At 43.1% G+C, this 26800-nt stretch overlaps 1 protein-coding gene and 1 long non-coding RNA gene across 3 annotated transcripts in view; one reads left to right on the forward strand and one right to left on the reverse strand.

Annotated features, from left to right (window-relative positions):
* Nucleotides 1-3047: 3047 nt before the first annotated feature.
* On the forward strand, nt 3048-5484 carry LOC140704922 (uncharacterized). Its single transcript, XR_013542176.1, has 2 exons — nt 3048-3481; nt 4007-5484. It is a non-coding gene; the product is annotated as an uncharacterized LOC140704922 (long non-coding RNA).
* Nucleotides 5485-6729: 1245 nt separating this feature from the next.
* RGMB (repulsive guidance molecule BMP co-receptor b) overlaps nt 6730-26800 on the reverse strand; it is a 45143-nt gene continuing 25072 nt past the window's right edge. For both annotated transcript variants that reach the window (XM_072992491.2, XM_072992492.2), the window contains exon 5: nt 6730-11566. In XM_072992491.2, the coding sequence (XP_072848592.2) occupies nt 10904-11566 (663 nt within the window). In that variant the 3' untranslated portion in view covers nt 6730-10903. The remainder of the gene's footprint in view (nt 11567-26800) is intronic.

Raw genomic sequence — 26800 nt, forward strand, 5'->3', positions numbered from 1 at the left:
GTGGTACAAGTGACTTCGGACAACACCACTGTCGTATACTACCTCAACAAACAGGGTGGGACCCACTCTCGTCAACTGCTTCATCTCACTGTTCAAATTTGGGACTGGTGCTGTGCGCACCACATTTTCCTGGTAGCAGTACATGTAGCATCGGTCGACAATGTGTTAGCAGATAGACTCAGCAGTTCTCCAGAAACGTCTCAGGAATGGGCGTTAGACCAAGCGGTCTTCTCTTCCATCTGCCAGAGATGGGGTATCCCATGTCTGGACCTGTTTGTGTCTGCTGTCAATGCCAAGTGCGACAGGTACTGTTCCCGTGTGGGGATGGGATCCCACTCGGAAGGAGATGCGTTCATGGTGTCATGGACGACTGGTCTCGTATACGCGTTCCCTCCAATCCCCCTGATACAGAAAACAGTAATCAAAATCCATCAGGATCGGGCCAACGTGATTTTCATCGCTCCTTGGTGGCCACGACAACCCTGGTTCGCTCCTCTGTTACAGATGGCGTCAGATCACTTCCGACTCCCCAGTCTTCCACACCTACTATCCCTCCACGAGGGCAGGACCTTCCATCCAGACCTGGAATCTCTTCATCTTACGGCCTGGAGACTGGACCTTCGATAGAGTATGTGTTGAACCAGGCTCGCCAACCCACTACTCTCACTACCTATGCTCGGAAATGGAAATCCTTCTGTGACTTTGCAGCAGATCACAGTGTGCCTTCATGCCCTACCACTCTTGACACACTACTGCAATATCTCCTTGTTCTCTTTCACCGTGGCTTATCTCATTCCACTCTGAAAGTCTACATCTCTGCAATTGTTGCATATCAGCCTCCCCTCTCAGATGCAGCACGGCTGTTTCAGCACCCAGTATTGAAGAGATTCCTTAAGGGTCTTCGCAACATGCGTCCAGCTTACAGGCTGCCCACTCCCAGTGGTCACTTCAACTTGTTCTGCATAAGTTGATGTCTCCTCCCTTTGAACCGCTGGCTACTGCGTCCCTGCGGTTACTCACTTTCAAGATGGCTTTCCTTCTGGTGGTCACTTCGGCTAGAAGGGTGAGTGAGCTTACGGCCCTATGGGCAGACCAGCCTTTCATACAATTTCATCCAGACAAGGTCACCCTTTTTCCAGATGTCTCCTTTCTCCCGAAGGTTGTGACTTCCTTCCATCTGAACCAACTGATAGTCCTGCCCACATTCTTCCCGAATCCTACAACTAACATCGAGAAGGCCCTCCACTCTCTTGACGTCAAGCGGGTTTTGGCGTACTACATTTCCCGCACAGCGTCCTTTCGTAAATCTCCACGACTGTTTGTATCATTTCTGGAGAGTTCCATGGGTGCTCCAGTGTCTGCTCAGACCTTCTCCAGATGGGTGGTGTCTACTGTCAAGCTTGCTTATGAGAACGCTCGCAAGCCTCTATCTGCTACTATCAGAGCCCACTCTACCAGAGCCATGGCCTCGTCATTGGCATTTCTCCGTGGTGTCGACCTTGCTGATGTCTGCAAAGCTGCAACTTGGTCTACACCCTTCACCTTTGCGGTCCACTATTGTCTTGACGTTCGAGCTAAAGCAGAGGCTGCTGTCGGTAGAGCTGTTCTGGGTTCTGTCCTGTCGTGATGCCCACCTCCAGGTAAGTCAGCTTGCTAGTCACCCATGAGTGTGATTCACAGAGGACGTGAAGAAGAGGTTACCTAACTGTAACTCTGGTTCTTCGAACAGTCCTCTGTGAATTCACACTACCCACCCGCCTCCCCGCTGTACGTCCCGACTATCTGTGGTTGGTACACACAGCGGCGTCAGTTCTTCAGAACTGGCGTGCTCTGTGCCAGGGTGGTGATGTAATCTCCTTGGGAGGTCCCTCGGCACAGAGCTCTTAAAGCTATAGAAGCCTCCGACTTTTCCTGCTCAGCCGCAGAATACCCATGAGTGTGAATTCAGAGGACTGTTCGAAGAACCAGAGTTACAGGTAGGTAACCTCTTTTATGTTCTGCATTCTGTAATGATGTTTCAGAGAAAGTGTAGTGCAGTGGTTCTCAACCTTGTTTAACCTAGGTGTTCTTGGACTGCAACTCCCAGATACCCTGGCTGGTGGTGAAGGCTTCTGGGAGTTGCAGTTCAAGAACACCTGGGTTAAACAAGATTGGGAACCACTAATTTAGGAGCCTTTCTCAGTGGGGGCTATATGGCTCCCTGGGGGCCCCTGGCACCTTTGAATGAGGGCCACAGACTGAAAAATGTGAGAGGTTTCTGAAATATAACTGTTTGTGTTGTATCCTTGTTTGACAGAGGAACCTGGAACCCAAGAAGAGCTTCTAAAAGGGACCTGACCAAAAAAAGCTGAGAATGGCTGATCTAGAATATTGATAATTCTATACTGAGTCAGATAAAAGGTACAGCCCATTCTGTAATGTTTCCTCAAGGGGCTATCACACCTGTACCACAGATGTCCACCTTCCACCACCTCAATGTTCACTGACACTGGTCCTTCAACAACTTACAAGAACCCCGTTTGAGCCCCTGGCATCAACTGACCTCAGGTTACTTACCTTCAAAATGATATTTCCTGTGGCCATCACATCAGCTCGGTGTCCTAGTGAACTTGTGGCCTTACGGTCTGACTACCCTTATCTCGAGTTTTACCCAGATAACGTTAAGCTTTGTGTAGATATTTCTTTTCTACCCAAGGTTGTCTCCCAGTTCCACCTAACCCAACCTTTGGTTCTTCATTTTTTTCTGTCTCCTTCTACTCATCAACAAAGGATCCTCCATAATCTGGATGTAAGACAGGCTCTGACTTTTACATAGCCCACACTCAATCCTTCAGATGCTCAGCTAGACTTTTTGTCAGCTACCAACTTCCTGCCAAGGGTCTTCAAGTTACCACACAGAGAATATCTAACTGGGTTGTGTCTACTATTTAGCTTGCTTATCAGCTTACTCGAGTTCCAGCGCCCAGAGCCTCTGCCCTCATTCTAGGGTGTTGGCGACATCTACAATGCTTCTTCGTGGTGTCCCCCATACCGGACGTCCCACATGGTCGCAGCCATCCATGCTTGTCAATCACTACAGATTGGACATTCTAATGGGCATGCTGTGTTATCATCTACCTTAGCGTGACACCCTCCTCTGGGTATGGTAGCTTTTTAGTCACCCATAGTGTGATTCACAGAGGCTACAAAGAAGAACGACAGATTACCTACCTGTAATTGTAGATTTTCGAGTGGACCTCTGTGATTCACACATCCGAACCCAGCCTCCCCACTGTCACACCCTTTTCTTTATGTGGCAGTTGACCTAACTGAAGGGAGTGCCTTGGGGCCAAGGTACATATACCAGGGAGGGAGGGGTCTATGCTAATTTATTTTCCTTTGCTACCGCAGAAGCTGTGGAATATTCCGACGAGGCTCCGCAAATGCGCGGAATACCTATAGTGTGAATCACAGAGGCCCACTCGAAGAACTGCAGTTACAGGTAGGTAACCTGTCGGTATCCTGCCATAAATAGGGATGCTCAAAGTATTTTGCTTTCTAATTTTGAAAGGCAGTGTTCTAGCATAAAATGTATAGACATGGGCTGTAGAAAGATTCTACAGAAGGGCTGTAGCAGGGTGTCTTTTTAACTATGAACTCACTTTATAGTTTTAAGCCCTTTTAGGTCACATTTGTAAAACAGGAGCAAGGATGACCTGGGTCTTGTCAAGGTGAATGGGAGGACAACAAAGCATTTTGCATGCTAAAAAGGCCTTTAAATAGTTATTAACAAGGACATTTTGAGAACTTTGGGTTTTGGTCATCCCAATGTAAAAAGGCAATTTTAACTAGAACAGCATCACTAAATTATTGAGATAATTTTCATGGTAATGTGAATTCATGATTTGGGCAAGATCTTTTTCAGTCCTCATCTGGAATGCAATAAGCAGCAGCTGGAGTTACTACTCTTTGAGGACTGCCTTGCCAACAAAAGTCTGCATAGTCAAAGCTATGGTTTTTCCTGTAGTGATGTATGGAAGTGAGAGCTGGACCGTAAAGAAAGCTGACTGCCGAAGAATTGATGATTTTGAATTGTTATGCTGGAGGAGACTCTTGAGAATCCCCTGGACTGCAAGAACAAACCTATCCATTCTAAAGAAAATCAACCCTGAGTGCTCACTGGAAGGACAGATCCTGAAGCTGAGGCTCCAATACTTTGGCCATCTCATGAGAAGACTCCCTGGAAAAGACCCTGATGTTAGGAATGTGTGAAGGCAAGAGAAGGGGATGACAGAGGATGAGATTGTTGGACAGTGTCATTGAAGCGACCAACATGAATATGACCCAACTCCGGGAGGCAGTGGAAGACAGGGAGGGCCTGGTGTGCTCTGGTCCATGGGGTCATGAGGAGTCACACACAACTAAACAATGAAACAATAGCAGCAGGATTGTATCTAAGGGTTTGGTTAGGCGGCCAAATTGGAGAGATGAGGATTGGTATTAACTAGGTTCACTTAAGGTCAGATAGAGGTGTCTGGTGTGACCCTTGCCTCCCCATGCAAGGACTTGTGGTTTGGGGGTCAGGAAACCACACCACACCTGAAAGGACCCTGTTTAGAATGACCTTCTTTCACTTTAAAAGGAAATGTCAAGCAAAAACAAAAGGAAAAAAACCACTATGTAGTCCCACTCATACATCTGAGGAAGTGGCCTTGTCCACAAAAGCTCACATTAAACTGTAGCAGTTAGTCTTGAAGGTGCTGCAATGTTTTTGGCTTCTTTCTTAATTTTTGTTTTTGCTTGATATGCTAGCAGAGACTAACGGTTACCTCTTCTCAAACTTCAAAAAGAAAGGTATTTCCTTTTAATGTGAAAAATTTCTCAAGATTCTTAAATCTGTCTCTCTGGAGAAGCTGCTTAACTGGAAACTTCCTCTGAGCTCTCCTTTGGAGGGCAAAGAAGAAATGACATTTGGATTTATTTTTTAAATCTTCTGCTGAGAAATGGAAACTTCCCTTAAAATCTTCCTTTGGAGAGGAAGGGAGACAAAAGGTGTCCCATTTGTTTTTAATGGTTGCTAACCATGTCAGTGAATCGGTGATGCTTTTCCTGTACTTAAAAAAAAAAAATTCAAAGCCTTTCGGGCAGCCTCTCTAAAAGGACAGCCATCCATCCACTCTTGTTCTACTCCAGTGATCTCTCTCTCTCTCTCTCTCACACACACACACACAAGCTGGAATTGAACCCAAAACCTGTACCTAAAGAATAGTAGAGTCTGACAGAAAGGTATAAGTAGGTGTGGGCAAAAGGAGTTAACTAGCCTGGCCCCACAGGAGACTGAGCAGAGAGCTAAATGCCAGTGTAGCGTCTCCCTAAGAGAGCTAAATAAGTCCTGCTGCTTCCCCTTTGACTAATCAGGCAGGACTAATCACTCCCCTGCTATGTATCTATGTTGTGTTTATTCACAACACCTTCATGCCTCCTATTAAAAAATTCTTCACTTTCTCTCCAATTTGTCCTGCCCTACTTCCCCATGTACACTTCTTAGACAGATAGTGTTGAGTGTTCATTGACTGGTTGACCACCTTTCAGGAAGTCTAGGAAAGAGGTTGGATTTCTGGCCAGGCTACTCATGGGGGGGGGGGGGAGACCCACAACAGCTCATAATTACTTGTTATTGTGCTTTAATGCTCATGGGACGTATTCTGGTTGTATGTGGAATTCTAATCCTACTCACCTGATTTGTAAAAACATCACACATTGGGAGTTGATCAGAAGGGCTGAACTTAACAAAATAGTTGGTTCATGAGATCCCCATTGATTCAATGAACCTACTCTAGTGTGATTTACTATACTAAGCATCCAGATTTTGCTCATTATGTGATTATGAGAGAAAAGCTACAGCTTACTCAGAAAGAAACTCATGTAATCTATAAAACCTTGGACAAATCCCATTTCCCTACTAAATGAAATATAGTAAATGTTTTTGATCCAGCAGCAAAGAGATACTCTAGATATGTGAGAACCAGACTGGGTCATTTCTTTCTCTGCCTTGCTCAGAACAGAGGAAATTGTTGGGAGCTTTTCTTTTGCTCTCATCCCATAATAATTATGTGTTGTCAAGCCAATTCCAACTAATAGTGATCCTTGCCTACCATTCCCTTCTTCTGGTGGCACTCTAGGACTTGTGTAGGTTCCCGAGACGACACAGGACGGCTCTTCTGCCAGGAGGCACAGTCTTAACTCCCAACTTACTTTACTTCTAAGCTTTTCTTTTGTTTTGAAACAAAACATCAAAATTCCTGTCAGTTTTTCTTTTTCTTTCCCCATGGGTCTGACAGGGAAAGATGAGATAGCAGTAAATCAAAAGAATTTTCCTCAGAGCAAAGCTATTGTGACTACAATGTCACCCTTACAAAGCAGAAGCACAACTTGCCAAGCTGAACCATCAAATATCTTGAGGAACCTCTTTATGTGCTGGCCCAAACAGCTGGTCCCATGCTTAGGGTGGAGACGGTCAAAACCACAATGTTCCTACGACCTCAGGGGCTTTGTGTCATAAATAATTTTGAACAGCATGAATTACTTCACATTGTTGTGAGGATTGACAAAATACATCACGTTGAGCGTACAGGAAGAAAACTGTGATGGAGATATAAAAACCTGTGATAGAACTGTAACCAGCTAACTAGAAATAAAACTGTCATATACAAACATCCGCAAGGGGTCAGTAACATCACACTGCAAACATTCCACAGCATGGTATGCAACTTTATTCTCCTAACATAATAATTTAAAATATTTATACACTGCACGGTCACTTTTTTCCTTTCTCTTTTTTACACAAACATATACTTATTAGTATATCCATGAACCACATCTAAACAGCTTTTCCAGAAAAAGGGAGGGGGCATATGGGGGGGTCCCCCAAATCATAAAAGTAAGTTTGAAGCCTTCTAAAAGAGACAGCCATTTGGAGTGTCTGTGAAAAACCAGTGTTCCCTCTAAGCTTAAGTTCTCCCTCGAGACCACTCACTAGCTTCAAACTATCCATATGTTTGGCATTAACTAAAGCTGTCTTGGCTGTGGTGGACTTCAAGAGCCAACATGTGCAAATAACATTTTCTCAAGAAATCCCACGACAGGGCTGTGAAAATAATTAAAAAAAAAGGAAGGAAGAAAGAAAGAAAAAGAAAAAAAGGATATCTACACTCCAAGTACTAACATTTCTGAAATATTACTTATCTCTGGACTTCATGATATTAGTGTACATATATATTCATGGAGCGTTGAGAACACAGGAAATTAGCTAGCACGCAGCTGTTGTTTACAATGGTTACAATGGGCTCACACGGCAGCTACAATTCTAGATTTGTCTACCAGACATCTTCCACAAATACCGTTCCACTTGGCACACAGAAAGGGGTAAAAATCCAACTATTCTAAAGACCATCCTGTTTCTCCCCAAACTAGGGGGCTAGGGATACATTTTTGCTTCAATTTCTATGTTGCCCTATCAAGTAATGGCAGTTAAAATACAGGAATACAGTTAAAATACAGGAATGACATAAGAAATGACAGATAAAGATTGCATGGATTGAATAATGGGAAAACAGGGCTAAACAGCAAGTTCAGCCCAGGATCCTTGAGCCCTGGCACAATTCTGACTTCACCCAAAGGCCAGGAAGTTCACCCGTTCTGAGATATTTCCCATTTAGTAGTTAAAGGGGTTGATTTTCTCCAGCTCCTTCAGTATTCCAATCATCATATTCACCAGCAAACTATTATCATGAGAAACGTCCTTGGTTTTATTTCAGTATCCTGAAATACAAACCAATACTGTTCTGCCAATTGAGGGTGAAAGGGGCTTAGTTCAAAACCAACCAGTTCAAGCTCGTTCTTTTAACCATATTTCACTAGCTTCCACTAAGCCAGGTTACACCTCCATACAGCCCATGTTGGTCTGCAAGCAGGACGCCTTGCAGACTAAGGGATTTGTGGCATCAACCTAAGCATGTTATAAGTTGGTTATGGGCAGGATTCTGGAACCTAAAGGGACCAAACGAAAAAGAACACGGTGTTCCTGTGCCTTGAACATCAGTGGAGAGGAGAAATTTTTTCAGCAGCTGTAACTTGTATTAAAAACAGCCTCTACTGTAATTTCCTCTTCTACTAAAGGTACAGGAATCCAGTCTTCTTTTTCATCTAGCCATCTTACCTAAAACCCTATGTGGAAGAAGCCAAGGTTTCACAAGAAGCATATGCTTTGTGTGAGGAAGGGCCCAGTGCCAACTCCTAGCCTCCCCAATTCAGAAAAGGCTGGGAGAGACCTCTGCCTCAGACTGAACACTTGTCAGGTCAACAGTAACAGTCTAGGTGTGGGCAACTTCTGACTCTCCTTATTGGTCAGGAACTCTTACCTGCTCTCACCTGCGCAAGCCACGAGGAGAAAGAACAAGCTGCCATCTAACATCTGAAGGGCCAAAAGTTACCCACCCCAGACTGTCACAAAAAAGTATGTTCTTATGTTTCCTGGCTAGTGGCAGATCATCACAGCCTTAAGCCAGAATTTAAGAAGAAGGGCATGGAGTCCAAAAGCAGTTGGGATGAGCACACGTCTCCAGACCTGTGCCTTAAAGAGTAATCCTCTCTGCACTCTTCATTAGGAAGAGAAGGCCTGAACCACAACCCTATAATGTCTAACCTTACTGACCTTGTTGTAATTACATGTGAATGACAGATGATGACTCAGTTGAATAAGGCTGTTTTCAAAAAGAGGTGGGCAATGAATCACACAGGTACAATGGTGCCTCGCTTAACGATCGCTCCGTTGAGCGATGAAATCGCTTAGCAATGGACTTTTTGCCATCGCAAAAGCGATCGCTTAGCGATGGTCCCTATGGGAAAAATTTGCTTTGCGATGATTGCGGGGAAGCGATCATGGCAAAGCGACCCTTTTTTAACAGCTGATCGGCGGTTTCAAAAAGGCTGCCAGAAAAACAAAATGGCCACCCGCTGTTTTGCCTCGCTTAAGAGGCAGCGAAAATGGCGGCACTATGGAGGATTTTCGCTGAAAGGTAAGTTTTAAGCCCATAGGAACACATTGGAGGGGTTTCAATGTGTTTCTATGGGCTTTTAAAAATCGCTTAGTGACGTTTTTCCCAGAACGGATTAACGTCGCTAAGCAAGGCACCAATGTACTTGCTACAGACTTTAGGATGCTAAAAGTAGCAAATGTCTCAGGGAGGAGGATTACAAATTAAGCACAGAACCAGTGCAGATGCGACACTGAAGAAAAGGAAAAGGGTCATCTGCCACCAGCTTTCCTAGGTCACATGCTGCACACAGATGAAGCAGGCGCTAGCTCCTAGAAGCTTATGCTACGACAGAACAGTCAGTTTCCAAAGGAGGCCATAAAATTTGCTTTGTATATGCATTTCAACAGACTAACGGGCTCCCAAAGATGCTGTCAAAGAGGACTGTACTAAAAAGTAACATGAGCATGGGGACCAACCAACCCTGGACTTCTCTAAAAGGGGCGACCTCTGGCCCTCCAGAAGCAGCCAGCCTAGTCAGAGGTGGGGGAAGATGGGAGCAGCTGCTGCTGCCCAACAACACATGGAAGACTCTTATGTTGTCTACCCTTGTTCTACAGCAGATGTCCTGCTTCCTCAGATACACCTAGCACAGCCAGAGTCACCATCTCTTCTCCTAACATTTATCTACACTGTCACAGTAACTTTCCCCCAGGGCTGTAGGGAGAGCTCCTAAGTTCCTTCTCCTCTTTGGGGAAGCTGATTTCCAAACTCCAAATATAGTTTAGGAAGACAGGAAGTTTCTAACCAGGGGAGCAGCAGAAGAGGGAACTTAACCAAGTAAGCACCTACCACGATCATAGGGTACACAAACAACTTGAAGACATCCATATATCAATACATATTTAAAGAGCAGAATCCCAAAAACGCCCAGAGGGTTTTTTGGGAAAAGTTTTGGGCCTCACTTGGAAACATCTGGAAAGGGAAAAAGAGATATTTTCTATATGTGTGCGCCCTTAATGAAAAATCAATATACAATGTGTAATTTTGTACTTGCGCATCATAGCCCAAGCACAAACTAACCATATAAAAAGCAGTCCTTAAAAGCAGGAAGCAAATATTCTCAGCATCAGAGGAAATCCTGTAAGACACACTTTTGAATACTCTAATTATCCCGGTCAATGGCAAATGACGTCTCTGTTCCTAGGAAACAGATTACTGGCCCAGGGTTCAAAGCAGGGGTGGGCAAATCACAACCTTCCACGTGGTGCTGGGCTGCAAATCCTATCAGCCTTAGGCAATGCAACTACTAGTGAGGTATGATCAGCGCTATCATCCAACGAGGGACCAGTAGCTATCTACATCTGGTGGTCAAAAAGGAAGAATCAACTCTTTCCAGATCTGTGCTTACATTCTAAGCCAGTTTCTTGCATTGCCTTTGAATTAGCCAAAAGAACTGGGGGTGGGGGGTGGCAGCAGTGGGGAAGGGAAATGGTAAATATGTGAGTTAAGCTAGGTAATAGAGGGAGCACTGGGTATGGTATATGTACGAGTGTATATAAGCTGTACATATTACCTTGGTACACATAAATATTTAATATATAAAAAATAAAGTGCTTTCTATTGGGTCCTGATGAAAGGACATTATAAAACATTTCACCAACTGCAAAGCAAAGAATTATTACAATCAAAAAGGAATATTACATCCACAACTTACATGAAAAAAAAGAGGTAATACATATGTACAATCTGCTGGGTGTCCCAGAATCAAAAACAAAAAAAAACAAAAAACCCTTCATATACATGGTATATACATATATACTCTTTACTCAATATATTATGACAATATATATTTTAAAACCTTTGTTCTCAAATCCCACCCCAATACCCTACAAAAACACAACAACCATCAAGCATACAAGTCCAAGAGTAAGACACAACTCATTCTCCAAGGCAACACTCCCTCCGTTGGGGAAGATGTGCCATCGCTCCTTCCTAGGGTGCAGTGCCTCAACATCCTGCAAGGCACTATGGGCAGCGGCAGTGAAATTGGCATCTCCAGTGGTGAGCAAATCAAACACACAAGAGTAAAAATAGATGTCCTTCAACAGCATATTCTCGTGGCATTTGGTAGTAGCACTCTCCAGTGTGTAGACCGACTTGGTCTGACCTGAAGCACCAGGGGGAAGGAGCTGCCCCAACACTGGCAAAGGCAGATGCCCACTGTCATCAATCCGTTCACTTGAGGGGCATCCATTCACGCACAGCTGTAGATCCTGGCTCTCTTCGTAAATCATGGCTAGCTCCTCTGGCATGCGGATGGCTAGCGTTAAGTAACGGCCAAGCTGGCGCACGAACACAGTGGTCCCAATGTAGCGGGCGTGCATTTCCACATATTTGCCACTCACTCTCTCCACAATACGGAGGCTTTTGGTGTCGCCATCTCCACCGCTCGTCGTGCCGTCAACAAAAGCGGCTGGCAAGTCATCAGTCACTGCCTGATACACCTTCTGATCTGTACAGTCTTGGTAAGATTTAAAGATAATGGTTATCTGGAGATAGGAAAGACAAAAAGAACAGGGTTAGAGGAGGAACAGTTCAGGTCGACAAGGGGCTTATTAACTACAGAGATGGTATAAACTTGAGATCGTTGGAGATGCTACTACCAGCTAATGTTATGCAATTTTTAACACACAACCTTATACAGCAAGGAATCATATGAAACAGATCTAACAATTACCTTCTTATACCATGTGTTCTTAAAGTGTCACAAAATGTCATCCCTGAATGATTGAGCAATCACCTTTCCCCCTTTCACAAGAAGGCAAACAAGAGTTTTACTTCCTACTACAGAGAGGAGTGCAAGATTTATTTATTCATATTTATTTGAAGTATCTTTACCCCACCTTTCTCCTTGGAAAGGACACAAGGTGGCTTACTACACTGAAAGACAATATCTGAAGTTTCAAAACAAGGAGTAGACAACATTGTCTAACCTAATTAAAAAACAACATTTAAGGCTAAGAACAATAAGTATAAAGAGGCGTCTTACATCATTAAAAGGCAATATTAAAGGTAGGAACAATATGTATACAAACATTAAAAAGAAAATGCCATGCAATAACAATCCCTCTAAAAATCACATACAGTTTTAGTTACTGAGGGAAGGCTTGCCTGAAGAAAAAGGTCTTTGCTTGCTTGCGGAAGGACAGCAAAGATGGGGCCAGTCTGGCTTCCTGTGACAGGCAGGGATTTCCAACATCTGGGAGCAGCAACAGAGAAGGCTCTCTCCTGTGTCTCCATCAGACACACCTGGGAAGGTAGTGAGACTGAAAGAAGGGCCTCTCCTAATGATTTTAACAACCGAGCTGGCTCACAGTGGGAGATATGGTCTTTGAGAAAGCTTGGACCCAGGCCATTTAGGGCTTTATAGGTTAAAACCAGTACTTTGAATTGAGCCTGGAAACAGATTGGCAGCCAGTGGAGCTGCTGTAACAGGGTTGGTGGGTCATGATGTGATCCCTGTAACCAGCTCCAGTCAGCAGTCTGGCTACTGCATTTTGGAGCCCCTAGAGTTTCCTGACACTTTTCCATTGGCAGTCCCACATAGAGTGTAACCAGTCAGGAAGTGACTAGAGCGTGTGTCGTAATTGCCAGATCAGATCTCTCAAGAGACGGACATAGCAGGCACACTAGTTTCAACTGTACAAATGCATTCCTGGCCACCGCTGAGATCTGGGCATCCAGGCTCTGGGATGAATCCAGGAGCATCCCCAAACTGCACACCTGTGTTTTTAAAGTGGGAGTGTAATCCCATGCAGTACAGGATGCATCCCTATTCTCTGATCTGCCTTTTGACTGACCATGAGCAATTCAACTTATTCACCCTCATCCAGTCCATTACTGATATAAAAAAAACACTGAGCCGAGCCAGCCACATACTGGTGGCACCAAACCCCAAAACTCTGGATAATCTCTCCCTGCAGTTTCATGTAGATGTTATATGGGACCCCAAAGGCCAGCAGCCAGGGTGTCAAACAGGAATCTCCCAGCCCCACCGTCGGAGTTCTTTCCTCCAGGAAGGACTGGAGCCACCATAAAACAAGGTCCCCGAGTCCCACTCCAGAGAGCTGGATCAGGAGGATACTATGGTCGATAGTAACAAAAGCCATTGAGAGGTCCAGCAAAACCAACAGGGACACAGATCCCCTATCCAGTTCCCAGCGTAGGTCATCCACTAAGGCGACCAAAACAATCTCTGTCCCATAATCAGTCTTGAAGCCAGATTGAAATGGACGTAGATAATCTGTTTCATCCATAAACCTCTAGAGCTGAGAGGCCACAACCTACTCTAGCACCTTTCCCAAGAATGGGATATTGGATGCTGGTTGTTAGTTATTCAATATTGTGGGGTCCAAAGACATTGTTTTTAAACAATGATCTTACTATTGCCCCCTTTAAGCATGCGGGGATCCTACCCTGTTGCAAGTTCCAACACTCCTCCTACCCAATAGACCAGTCACTTTCTGGCAGCTTTTATGAGCCAGGAAGGGTAAGAATCCAGCAGACAAGTGGTAGCCTTCACCTCCCCAAAGGTCCTGACCACATCATCAGGCTGCAGAAACTGAAACTCATGCATTCACACAAGGCAAGCAGGGCCATAGTTACATTCACAGGACCTGAAATAACTACAGCATCCAAGTCAGAGCAGATCTGAGCAACCATGCTTGCACTTTCTAGTCTAATTGCCAACCAACTGACTGAGCACTAAAGAAGATATATTCAAAATTGAGATTTATTCCATAATACTCTACAGAGTGATTGTTAAAAATATATTACTGCATATGAAGTAAACATGAGGAAGGGGTCACAACAGCTGTTAGATTTCATTAGCAAAAGCCAATCTGTTCACCAGATGACAATCTTATTGGCCAAATAACAGTGGCCTTGAAACTCAACTGTAACTAAGGCAGCCAAATCCAAATCCTAATTCCCAAAATGGAAATCCACCAGCATTTTTCTGAAAATGGTGTTAGCAGTATGATCCCTGGTTAACCATGTGCTGCATTGAAACACACTGTAGGAATACTTATACCTCTCCAGAGTTGATCTGTATGACAAGAAATGGTGGAATGAGATGGCAGGTACTTCTCAGACTGCTAAACTACCTTCAGTGATGGACAGTTGTAGATACTGTATAGTTGATTTGCTGGAAGTACAGTCTTGCTGTTGTAAGGAGAAAATTTTAGAGTCCTAATTTGGTAATTTGATCAATGGCCAAGTATAGCCTGATGTGATGCTCTATCATTCTCTCTCTCTTCACTTTTTGCTTGCCTTATTTTCCAAGGTGATTAAGTTGGCATACATCAGCATTTTCTTGCTTTGCAACCCAACTGAGATGCATGGGAATTCCAGTTTGTTGTCAGGAGGCCAACCTTTCCTTGTCACTTTGCTCACACAAGCAGTGACATGTCTGAAGAACGCAAGGTTCCTGATCATGTGTAGGCCTTTAAGATAAGCAAGAACCCAGATTTTACAAGGTTCTTGATCATGTGCAGAGTCAACACACCAGCAGAAAATTCTTCTGTTCAGTCTCATTTACTCCTTGCACATGAAAAACAAAAAGGGAGTAGGTACGACTAATCTCCCACTTACCTCCATTACGTTGGCAATTCTGGATAATAAAACTGAACAGAACTTGAGTTAGAGCAGTGATCAACCCTAAGTGGAGAGTTGCAGACAGGATATCTTCCTGAGTCTTCCTAAAGACTAAATCTGGGATTTTCTACATCAAAAGCCCATGGTTTATTACTGATCCGGAGTGTCTCCATACATCAGACCTGGGCAAAGTGCAGTCCGAAGGCCACATACGGCCCACAAGCCACTCCTATCTGGCCTGCTCCAGTCCGGTGTTCAAGCACTTGTTCAAGTCCAAGACAGACTGGATTTCTCTTACTGAACAAGTTGAACATTAAAACCATTTATAGCTTTTTATCTGAAGTTGATCAGTTGTTTATCTTTAACATACCACAAAAAATCTTTTTAGTATTTGTGAAGATTAGCAAGTTTAAAATAAAAACAATCATAACATCACTGTTTCATTTCATTTTTCAGTAAAGTTGGTTCGGCCCCTGAACACAGTTCAGATTTTTCATGTGTCCCCCTACAGAAATTAATTGCTCACCCCTGCCATATATCCTCTCACCACAGTACGAGTCACTCCTTCATGAATGAGCACAAGACAAATGTCTTCTTTTTGGACAAATCTCACAACTACCCTTTCAGGATGAATCCACTGTTCTAAAAGTTCCTGAAGACTGTCACTATCTTCAGATGTCAGACCTGCATTATCCTCCTCCCACTCACTCAGTTTTCTAGATGCCTACCTTTCTCCCTCAGACTTAGAATTTGTTCTTTATAAGGACCACCTAATGTCCTCTAGTTTGACTTTCCCCATTATTTCGCATGCTTGCTGAACTCCAAGTTAATGTATGCCTTACATCTTGTGATGTAGGGTGGGCTATAAATGTTTTAAATAAATAAATAAATAAATAAATAAATAAATAAATAAATAAATAAATATTCCTGAATCACACCCAAATACTAGATTCCAGGCATACCATATCTCCTTCTCCCCCTGCTTCCTTCTCTTTTCTCATTTTTCATCTCCTAGTACATTCTCCTCTCTCTCTCTCTCTCCTCTTGCAAAGTCAAAAGCCACCAGCCAGGGCATTCTCTGCGCCATCACTTACTCACTCACTTCCCTCTTTTGCTGGTGACCCGCACAGTTAACCATTTTATTGCTTTCTCATTTTTTCCCTCCATAAACTCCATTTTTGAAAAAGCTCTTAGTCTCTTGTTGCCTCCCACGGGTATATTACAAGGCCATTCCACGTCCTGGACTGAACAGCCTCAGTTATGCATGCTTAGCTCCAGGTGCTTTGTTTAAAAGGTGTTTGTTTGGACCCACTTTGCCAGAAAAAGCTGACTGCCTTGTGGAAGAAAAAGCCAGGATTGCCTTGGGAAAAACTTTCCCGTGCACACACTTGCCCTAGATGATTATAACACAGCCTTGCTCAACCTGCAGCCTTCTGGCAATGCTACACTACATCTCCCACCAGCTCCAGCCACTTTGTAGTGTGGGCAAAGATTAAGAGACCTGTTATGCAAAACATCCAGAACGTACGATGTTAGGAAACCTGCTGTAATAATTTGTGTTCCAGAAGGTTTTATTCATAGAACATGAAGAAGCAGAGAGGCATGTTGTGCATAAATGCAGTGACAAGAGCAAACAGCAAGCAAATCACAACATAAACAGGGTTATCTTTTCATACTGCATGAACCTTCCCACCATTATATTCTTTCAAAGCTACCTCATAGGAACACTTCATTTCTTTTTAAATCACTACAATTGTACTATCGGAAACAAGGTGATGGGAATAAGACAGAGCTTGGGAAAGTTGCCCTTCCATAAAAGCATAGAACTGCAGAGCCAGGAAGCTAGAGTCAAACTCCTGCAAAGCAGGAACCTTCTGGACCAAAACTCCCAGAACCTCCCACCAAGCCTGAACAAATGGGCATGGTGAGGATTCTGAGTGGCATAGCGCAAGAACATGGCTTTTTCTGGGCTCTGCCACAAGATACTTTACTTAAAGTACCTATTAACTTCTAAAATGTCTTGAAACCTTTGGAGAAGGCAGTTTGGAGAAGGCAGAAATTTAAAAAAGGAAGAGTCCCAAATGTTCCTTGCATCAAGGATGAACATTTGCTTCCGCAGCTCTATCACAAGAATGAACACGTGCAGAAGATGAGATGAAGAGACTTTTAACATCCCTTGGCCCTTGTTACAACCTACCTTGGCCCTTGTTACAACCTACATTCCTCCTGCCCCCACCATTCAACACCCCCCAACAGTCTCCTCATTATTTTAGCTCCACATGTTCCCAGTGGTGCTGTCTAGCTGGAATTTTCCGACAGTTTCTTCAGTTTAAATCACTTCCACTTCTAACTGGAGAGCAGCTGCAGTCGAGAGCAATCTGTTAAATGCATAGCCGTGGACCACAGCTGGGACTGCAGGGCTTTGAGGCGGAAGTCTACTTTTGCCTTGTGTGGATTTAAACAAGAATTTGGCTCTCTCTGCTCCACCAGAGTAACCCACGGTTCCTCGTCAGTATTAATCATGTTAGGCTCAATTTGGAGACCCTGAGGGACTATATTCTGGAAATTGCTTCACAATGTTGCATTGCCAATGGTTCTCTTGAAAATGCTCTCAAAAGAAGAAGAGACAAGCATAGAAAGGGAGGGTGGGATCTCAACACCAAATGCTTTCTCCAGGACCGGAAACATATATTTAGTGGCTACAAAGCAAGATGGACGCTAGATCCATTCTGGGGTCTCACTACTGCTGCTCAGCAAGGGAAAGTTATTCAGCCCCACTGAAACAGGAATTCCATGTAAGTTTGCTCAACATTCAAGTGAAAAATCTGCTGAACAACTCCTAGTGAGACACAGAACTCTTCCCTCCCTTCTTCCCCCACTACCCACAGTCATCAGCCCTGTGTAAGGGCCACAAACTTGACACCAGCCATGATGAACGGCAAACATCTGCCTGATTAAGTATTCCCACCAGTCTCAGAGAGCAGCACTTTTTTGTGTTGCCATTTCCAACACTTACTCCCACCCACCTCTGGAGGCAGGCGGGTCTGTCTCTAAGTTTTAGAAGGAAGATTCAAACCCAAAATGGGTGGCATGCAAACAGCCAGTAAGATGGAGAGAGAACCTGCAAATATTTCAGGTAGCCTTCAGCATCATTTAGAATCCGTCACACGGCCTCTTTGGGAATGGCTTCATCGTTGACTGAAAAATGAAAGAGGGTGTCTGAGGGACAGGCAATCCCACAAGCTCCACCTTGTATTTGGTTTTGGGGTATCGCATGGACAAGATGACAGTGCTATTAGCGGTCTCTTGGATTCTAACACACAAAAGGAATACAAATGAAGCATGACAATAAAGCCCAAATAAGACACAAAGCAGTATCCTCAGAGCTTTGTACAACTGTAAGCTTGAAGGCCACCACGTACCGTTTGCCTTCCTCTTGCCACAAACTCTGCTACAGTGGACCCTCGACTTACAGACGGCTCGACTTACAGACTTTTCGAGTTACAGATTTCTCTGGCTGCAAAATTTAGGTTCGACTGGCAGCCGGAGAATCGACCTACAGACCAGAAAAAACCCCAAAATGGAACAAAAACGGCAGGTTACGGGATGAATCGGTTTTCAATGCATTGTAGGTCAATGGAGACTCGACCCACAGACTTTTTGACCTGCAGCCACCATTCCAATACGGATTAATTCTGTAAGTAGAGGGTCCACTGTAATTCTCCTCAGAAACGTTTTCCAGCTTCTGTAACTGTTGAGTTACAACTCCCTTGACTCTCTTGTCAGGAGGCTGTAGTTGCACCACATATGAAAGGTGCCAGGTTAGAGCAACTGACTCTTCAGTCTCTTTCAATACACCACACAATGCCAACTAATTGCAATGAACGCTCCAAGGACTGTGTGACATAAAGTAGCTTTGTGGGTTTCTTTAAAAAAAAAAAAAAACTGGAAGCATTGTGTGAGCCAAAGTTAAAATCTCTCTCTCGCCTACCTTTATAAAGAATAACACAGTATAAATTCTAATTTATTTCCACCCTCAATTATGCAAGCACTTCACTTCTCTCTTACTGTCTTCAATGTCAGAAATCTAGAAGCAGAAGGAGTTGGGGGAGGGAGGATACCCTGTTTTCCCAAAAATAAGATCTAACCTGAAAATAAGCCCTACTATGATTTTTCAGGTTGTTCGTAATATAAGCCCTACCCCAAAAATAAGCCCTAGTTAAGTGAAACCCTGCCCTCCACCATTGTGCAGCAACCAGAAGATGATGACATGACTGTATTTGAATAAATGTCGATTGTTGTACATGAAAAAAAAAATCCCCTGAAAATAAGCCCTAATACATTTTGCAGCAAAAATTAATATAAGACCCTGTCTTAATTTTGGGGAAACAAGGTGTTTGCTAACATAATTATTTATGCCGGCGTTAATGGCAGGGAATTGCCACCAGTTAACTTGCAATCAGTGACTTGCAGACTGCCTTGTGCTGTTAACAGGGTGCCTTGCTAATAACAGGCAACAACTTACTTCTGTGAAAAGGACTGTGCTAACAGCAACAGCATGAGGGAGCCATGGCTCAAAGGGTCAAAGCCCCAGAACTTTGAGTAGCAGGGACTGAATGACCTTTTTTGCCCCCACCCCCTTGCTTTAATTTCCCTTAGGCACCATCACCACAGCATTTAGGAGAGAACTCCCCACCCTTACCCCCAACTTAATGTATTGTTACAGGTTCTCCTTATTGGAATACAAGGCATCTGAGGGTGGTTTGGTCAAGCAGGCAATTAATAGCTATTGATTTTGAAAAATACCTGTTCCTCATTTGTTCATGAGTTATCCAACAGTCTGTGTTTCTGAATTCTCTCGGGGGGGGGGCTGAGGGTAGGGATTGTCATGATGATGGACACCTGCACTTTTATAACCTCACTGCTTCACAGTAATCTGTGTTCCTTTTAAAACATGGTGTTCTTCCTGGGAAATAATATCAGAATATGGAAGTAAACGTTTTGTTGGCTTCAGTTTTGACAGAAGGGGACTTTCCATATTGGTTGAGGCTCATTGCAAGAATAATATAATTCACCTTGAGAATTCATGAATTTGTGAAGCTTATAGGCCATTTCAAAAAGCAAAGGGAACTGTGGTGCTTATATACCACCTCATAGTGTTTCAAGCACTCTCTGGGCAGTTTAAAATTCAATTATGCAGGCTGCACACTGCCCCCACCTCAGCAAGCTGGGTATTCAATTTCCAACCCCAGAAGGAAGGGAGGCTGAGTCAGCCTTGAGCCTTCGATCTAAGCCTGTCAGGATTGAATTCAGGTTGTCAGCAGTGTCTTGACTGCAGTACTGCAGTTTAACCACTGCACCACGAGGCTGCGTCATGGGCCGAGGCTATTTCACTGAAACAAAGCATATGCAAAGTTACGTACACATTACAAACTGTACATAGCTAAAATGTACATAACTGGGATAGTATCCATACATTTTCTTTAATTAGTAGCAAAAAGTTGCACAAATTAGGTAAAGTATTAATCAGGTAAATTATTAAATTGGAGTAATCCTTGATTTAGAAAAATGAAGAACATGACAACTAAGAGGGAGGGAAGGAGGAAGGAAACAGTTTTGCACATCCCTCTGTGAGAGCTCAGGGTAGGTTTCCCTCAGGGAGAACCCCACCTAATTTCACACTGGGGCTGCTGTGTCAATTACTGCCCCTTAAAGATTTCTTGGAAGAAAAGACATTCAATATACCACCTTTGCTCACCCCACCGCCTCGGCGCAATGTTCATCCATTTATTTCTTGAAGTCGCAGAACCTCCAAACACCATCAGCACTGTTTCTTTGCTTCTCTTTGACCTAATCCATAAAGTGCAATAACTTACTCTGGCACATTTGTTCTATACCGCAGCATTTATTATTTATAGAAAATATTGCCATGCATTTAAAACATCAATGCCTTTGTTAAGCACTTTGTCCCCTCCCCCACCCTGCCAACTCTCCTTCCAAACTACTTTGGCTCTCCTTATTCATTTTTAATCTTTCCTTTCCACTTGATCCTCTCAGTTCATCAGCACTGTACAGTATATTTGCTAGAAATCCCAGCTATCCAGAAACACCCTACAAAACAAACACCTGAATCCTGCACTTAATGCACAAGTTTAAAGATGGCCTCAAGACCAGAAGGAACACCAGAATCTACTGGCATCAGATCTTTGGATGATTTGCAGATGGGCGAGGCTGAATGCCAACTACTAACCCATTCACAAGAGCAATACAGTTTCAATACATACACATCCATCATCTTGTATTTTGGACACTGCCTAGATTGATGGATGCACAGTATTCCAACTGTAGAGCTACTGCCGGAGCTGAAGAAAAGGATGTTCCATGTATGTTTGTACAGCACCACTCAGGCAAAACTGGATGATGCAGCATAAATACAGCATCTCGAAAAATCCAGTTTTCATTAAAAGCCACACGTTTCTAGATCGCAAGGCTTTCAAAACATACCATTGCCTGATTATCCCAACAGGCTTTGGTGGTTATTTCCGTCATGATTCAAGTTCATTAATCTGGGTGGCAGAGGAAAGCAAAATCCCACACAAACTCAGAAAATGATGCTCCTCAGCACATTCAGGCCTATCAAGATTTTAAGGATGAGATCAAAGACATTTCTCCCATCACCAGTAAAACTTCTCTTGCACCACTTTCCCAGAGGTAAGGCTGCTGGGAGAAAAAGAGGAAGGCAAGTAGATCAATCAACACTCCCCCAGGTTTCATTTTTCGAAGTTCCCTCAGAAGAGATCAAGGCTTTCCCCCAAATTCTCCAAAGCAGCATCAGGGAAAAGAACTCAGGACAGCGACTGTCAGGGAGATTGCTTCTGTTTCGACTTGAAAAAAAATACTTCACACTCTGAACTTGTGTCAGGATTAGCAGAGCAACATATTTATAAAAAGGCAGGGAGATGGCAGGAAGGCTGGCTGAGGCACTGACATAATTTATTCTTAGCCTGCCATTGTATAAAACAGCCAAACAGGAATGACAAAAGGAGGAATAATTGCACCGACACCCATGCTAAATCTTTCACTAGAGATTGAAACAAAAGGCAACTCCCCACTCCAGTGCATGATGTATATCACTGGTGCATGATGTGTATCTCTGTCGCAAGATTTCTTTTGTAACTACAACTGACATGACAAGGAAAAGCCAATCCAGGAACAAGTCTGTCTAGCTGGCATATCTATACATCTTATTCAAAGCGTTGTAGTCACCCAGACTGATGAACAGACAACGTGAATCGAGAGAGAAGGCATATTCTCAGAATTCTCAACTCTCTGCATTTTATAATAGTCAGTTTGAAAAAACATCTGTATTTCAACTCCATTTTAGAAGGCAGAAGCCAGAGATGCTACTTAACTGAGCTTAATAAAATAATAATAATAAAAAAAACTAAGATAAACAAATCAAAATCTTTCAGAAAAGAGCACAGGAATACGAAGGGAAACTTGATTTATTAAAGCCATCCTAAGATAAGAAAGTCAAAGTCATTGAGAAGGGGGGAAAGTAGGCAAAATGTGAAGAGAAAAATATCCCATCAGCTCTGTCTCATCAGTAACCAAAGCCAGCAACAATCTTTCTGGCACATTGCTCCAAGTGTACAAAACAAGGAGGCGAAAGCCATTGAAAAAGTGCAAAGCAAATGGAGGCAGTATTGAAACCAAACTTGCAATGTTGTCCCAGCAAATTAATTAAGAAAATGCAATCAATCCCTTTTTGCCCTTTGTCACCCATTCAGATTCCAGGTTAGAGCCACGGATCAGTCATCAGGCAGTTCATTCAGAGTCTTGCTGAAGGACGGACTTTGAGGAGTCTGGATTCACAGTTCTGCTCAGTCGTGTCATCAACAGAGGTAGGGCCCACCCCAGCAATGAAGTAGCTTCGAAATGTCACTCTTTAGGAATATGACAAAACAATGTGGTTATCCCACTGCACTTTCTTCTTACAAACCTTGCCATTTGGTTCTACAGAACTCTCTGCCATGTTGTTTAATTTCCAGACAAACCCCACAACCAGGGAATACTGTATTTATTTTAGCCCTGAACACCTTTTCCATGCCCTTTCCCCTCAAGGGCTGTGCTGTCACTGAAATGGATACTGCAATCCTTGCTACTGAATGGATGGCATGAAATGCTATGTTTTCCCTTCTTCTACTTCTCTTACTGACCGAAGGAGAAACAGCACTCTGTCTTGTTGCCTCAAAGGGCTCCTAATGTAAAGGGATCTACACCCTACTACCCTAAAAGCTGTTGTAGCTTCCACCAATAAGGTTATTATAGAAACTCAGCAGCTTGGTCCCTACAGCATAAATGTGGAATTAATATAACCACTAGAAAAAAATGTTTACAAGATTTGCAAATATTACGATGCTCTTCAGGGGAATCATTTACATAAGGAAACATAATACAGTGGTGCCTCGCTTAACGGGCGCTCTGTTTAACGACGAAATTGCATACAGACAAACTTTTGCGATCGCATTGCAATGTTTTAAATGGGGAAAATTCGCTTTGCGATGATCGGTACCCTGTTTCGCTTACCGATTATCACAAAGCAATGATTTTCCCCCAGCTGATCGGCGGTTCCAAAACGGCCATCGGGTAAAAAAATGGCCGCCCGCTGTGTTTAGGGATGGATTCCTCGCTTACCAGGCAGCAAAAATGGCCGCCGTATGGAGGATCTTCGCTTAAAGGTCAGTTTTAAGCCCATAGGAATGCACTGAAGGGGTTTAGGGCCTCGATACCTGGCGGAACGCCTACTCCCACCAAGTTCTACCCGGGTCACACGGGCGAGCCAGGAGGTGAGGCTGAGGAGCTTAACGCCGAGGGAGGCCCGAAAAGAGAAAACAAGAAATAGGGCCTTCTCAGCGGTGGCTCCTCGCCTTTGGAATAACTTACCTCCTGGCATTCGCGGAGCTCCCTCGCTGGGCACCTTTAAGAACCTATTAAAGACTTGGATGTTTCGGCAGGCCTTCTCTCCAGATTACTTTTGATTTTCTTCTCTCCTTTATTGTTTCCCTATTTTTAATTGTTGTTGTAATTATGCTGTTTTATGTTATTGTATTTTATCTCTGTTGTTGGCTGCCTAGAGAAGTCCACCACGACTAGATAGGCGGGATATAAATTAAATAAATAAATAAATAAATTCCTATGGGCTTATCAAAATCACATAGCGACAAAATCGCTTTGCAGCTATTTTTGCTGCACCGATTAACGTCGCTATGCGAGGCACCACTGTATAGCATCCAGAGTCTTGTTATGTCCACTGGCATTATAACTGTGAATTGACACAACTGAAGAAGGCAGCACAGATGTTTGCTGTCATACAAGTTGCGTGACTTCCCGCACAACAGCAAATGCCTATCTTGAGTTGTTCACTTGAGGCAATCCACTGCTAAAATTTACACCAGTTGCCTTTATACCAGTGTAATTTGTCAAGTGAATTCTAGTTAGTGCTGCTTTTAAAATGTAAATACAAGATTACTTAAATGTAGTTTGTAGACTACATATACTTGTTTACAAGTGCCTAATATGCCAGAGAGACTTCCACAGCTAATTAAGCTCATAATAGCTTTTTTGCTCAGGGTACATCCACCAAGTCCTCACAGCCTATGACTGCCAAGCAATAGGAGATACTAGATGGCAGTCTTCCTTTGCTTCAAGGCTTCTGGGTTGACTCAGATGTTTCAAAGGGTAAGACTGAAGTTCCCTCTGGACAAAATTCCGCCAGCTTGAAACTTTGCCATAACCTCACAACACATCTTCCAGCTCTAATCAGCAATTCTCTTTGTAGACATCTCTTAAAACTCAGAGCTTTCTCAGCTCTGATTTTTAAATCTTTCAGCCACAACTCTAGTCTTCCAGTTATCTTTCAAAAATCAGTGTTAACTAACCAGCCTCTAAATAGCTTATTTTTTAAAAGATCACCTGATTACTGAAAAAAAGAGCTATATACAGACCTCCTAACCACCAACTGCTATTGTTTGTTCTTTATCCATCCCAAATTATATGTTACTATAAACTTAGGGCACATGTACACATAGTGTTGTGCTTATATGTGTGCATATGTACACATTCATACATATCTATATAAAGTATTTATATACAGTACATGTGTTTGTATATATATACATCATGTGTATATATGTACATATATGTGCGTGTATACACAAACACACACACAAACACTCCCAATTCCTCACCCAGTAATTTTCAAATGGTAATTCTGAAACTCTGCTCCCATAGCAAGTGTAAACAAGGCAGCCACAACTGACATATGCCCAACAGACTGCTCTAAAGCCAGGCTTGTGGCCTGCTTGGTCACATCAAGGTGGGCAGACCAGAACTGGCTGGCAGATTTCAGGTTATATTTGCAGTATCATCAGGGTCTCTACCTGTTTAACACCACCAACAAAGTGACACCTTCCTGCAAATAATCTAAATAATACTGCTGAAATGAAGGAAGCAGCTGGAGCCGGGGATATTAGGAATGGAAGGAAACTGTGCTCTGCTTTGGTACACAAATGAAATTTCTGGCTTGAAATTTTTTCATTCTCTGTGTATGCCTTTTGCAACTGGCTCTGGTTGACAGGTCTCAGGGGTCTTGTATAGTAAAACCAAATAAACACAAAACACAGAGTGGATCCTGCAAGCTTACAGCCTGTCCCTTGTTGCCTTACATACCCTTGTTCACTGAATATGAACAATCAACCCATAAACATATCCAAATTCTGTTTATGCACAAACACAACAAAAATTTCAGATATTGGCCAGAATTCTGTTCCAAGTTGCACAGAAGTATAAATTCCAGGGAAATGTGATTTCTAGGAAGCTATCACAAAAAGAGATACATACTCCTTGGGTTTCAAGGATATGGCTGCTTGATAACCCAGTACTTTGTGCTAGGCTACCAGTTAGGGTCCTCAAAAAAGCAACTAATGCATTTATCCTAGCATTTTAACTTGCCCCAAGATCCACCTCTAATTCAAGGACAGTTGATCAGAGCTTCTTCCCACCCCTGTGGCCTTCCCAGAATATGCAGGGGCTGCTGTAGGCCCTAAAAACTGGTGATGAGAGAGATGGGGGAGCCAAGAGCAGCATGCAATACAGTACAGGCAGTGCTTGAAAACATTAATGGAAAGCTAACATGCTAGGTTTATTATTCTTTTTTTAAAAAAAGTACATTGTTGCATATTGTATACAAGTGTACAGTAATTTTACTAGTCAGTAACGTATGGCCAGTGATACCCCTATTTTTCAAACACTTAAAATATAACAAATACCCCTCAAGGACCCCAAATCTCCCCAAATGACCTAACATTTAGTACCAATATCAGACCCCTTGATGATGTCCGTAGTTGTGTTACTTTCCAAAGTAGTATTTTCCCCTTATCCTGAAAAACAATGTATTACAAATAACAGTTATTTATTTGTAGCATGTGATTCCCAAGCTCTGCTTGTGGACTTTTAAGCCTCAAAGACGCTGTTGTATTTGCACTAGCTAAGGATAACAGCAATTAAAAAAAGAGAGAAAAGGTTCCCTGCATTCAAGGCAGCGCTAATCAGCAAGGCCAGCCTGTTGCTTGGTGAGAACGCTGCCAAGTCTAGTGCACAATGCATGTCAATGCTTGCTATATGTTCGCTAAAGTCAACATTCCATCAGGGTGGCTTGTTAGGACTACAGCCCCATGATATACCTACCTGAAGTTAAGTACAGTACCAGTGAATTCAACGTGATTTAGCTTTAACATGTATTAGGCTCTGACATGCCTAACACAGACAGCCAACTGTCTATAGAACCAGTTTTCTCTTATCTAACTCTCCATATAAAACCAGAGGCTTCAGCTTGGAACTAGCAGCTTAAGTCTGTGCATTTTTCCAATTAAGGTCATCCACACTATTATACATACTCCAATCCCAAATTTTCAAAGTTCAAAGGAACAAAAATAACATCTTCTAGTATCATTCAAAACATTTGTTTCAACCAACAAAACCTGGAGAGCACCATGCTTTTGAAAATTTGGATACAAGAAACATTTAAACCACTAAAATAAGCCCATCAAGATTTTTTTTAAAAAAAA

The sequence above is a fragment of the Pogona vitticeps genome, chromosome 2, assembly GCF_051106095.1.
Source record: "Pogona vitticeps strain Pit_001003342236 chromosome 2, PviZW2.1, whole genome shotgun sequence".
NCBI lineage: Eukaryota > Metazoa > Chordata > Lepidosauria > Squamata > Agamidae > Pogona > Pogona vitticeps.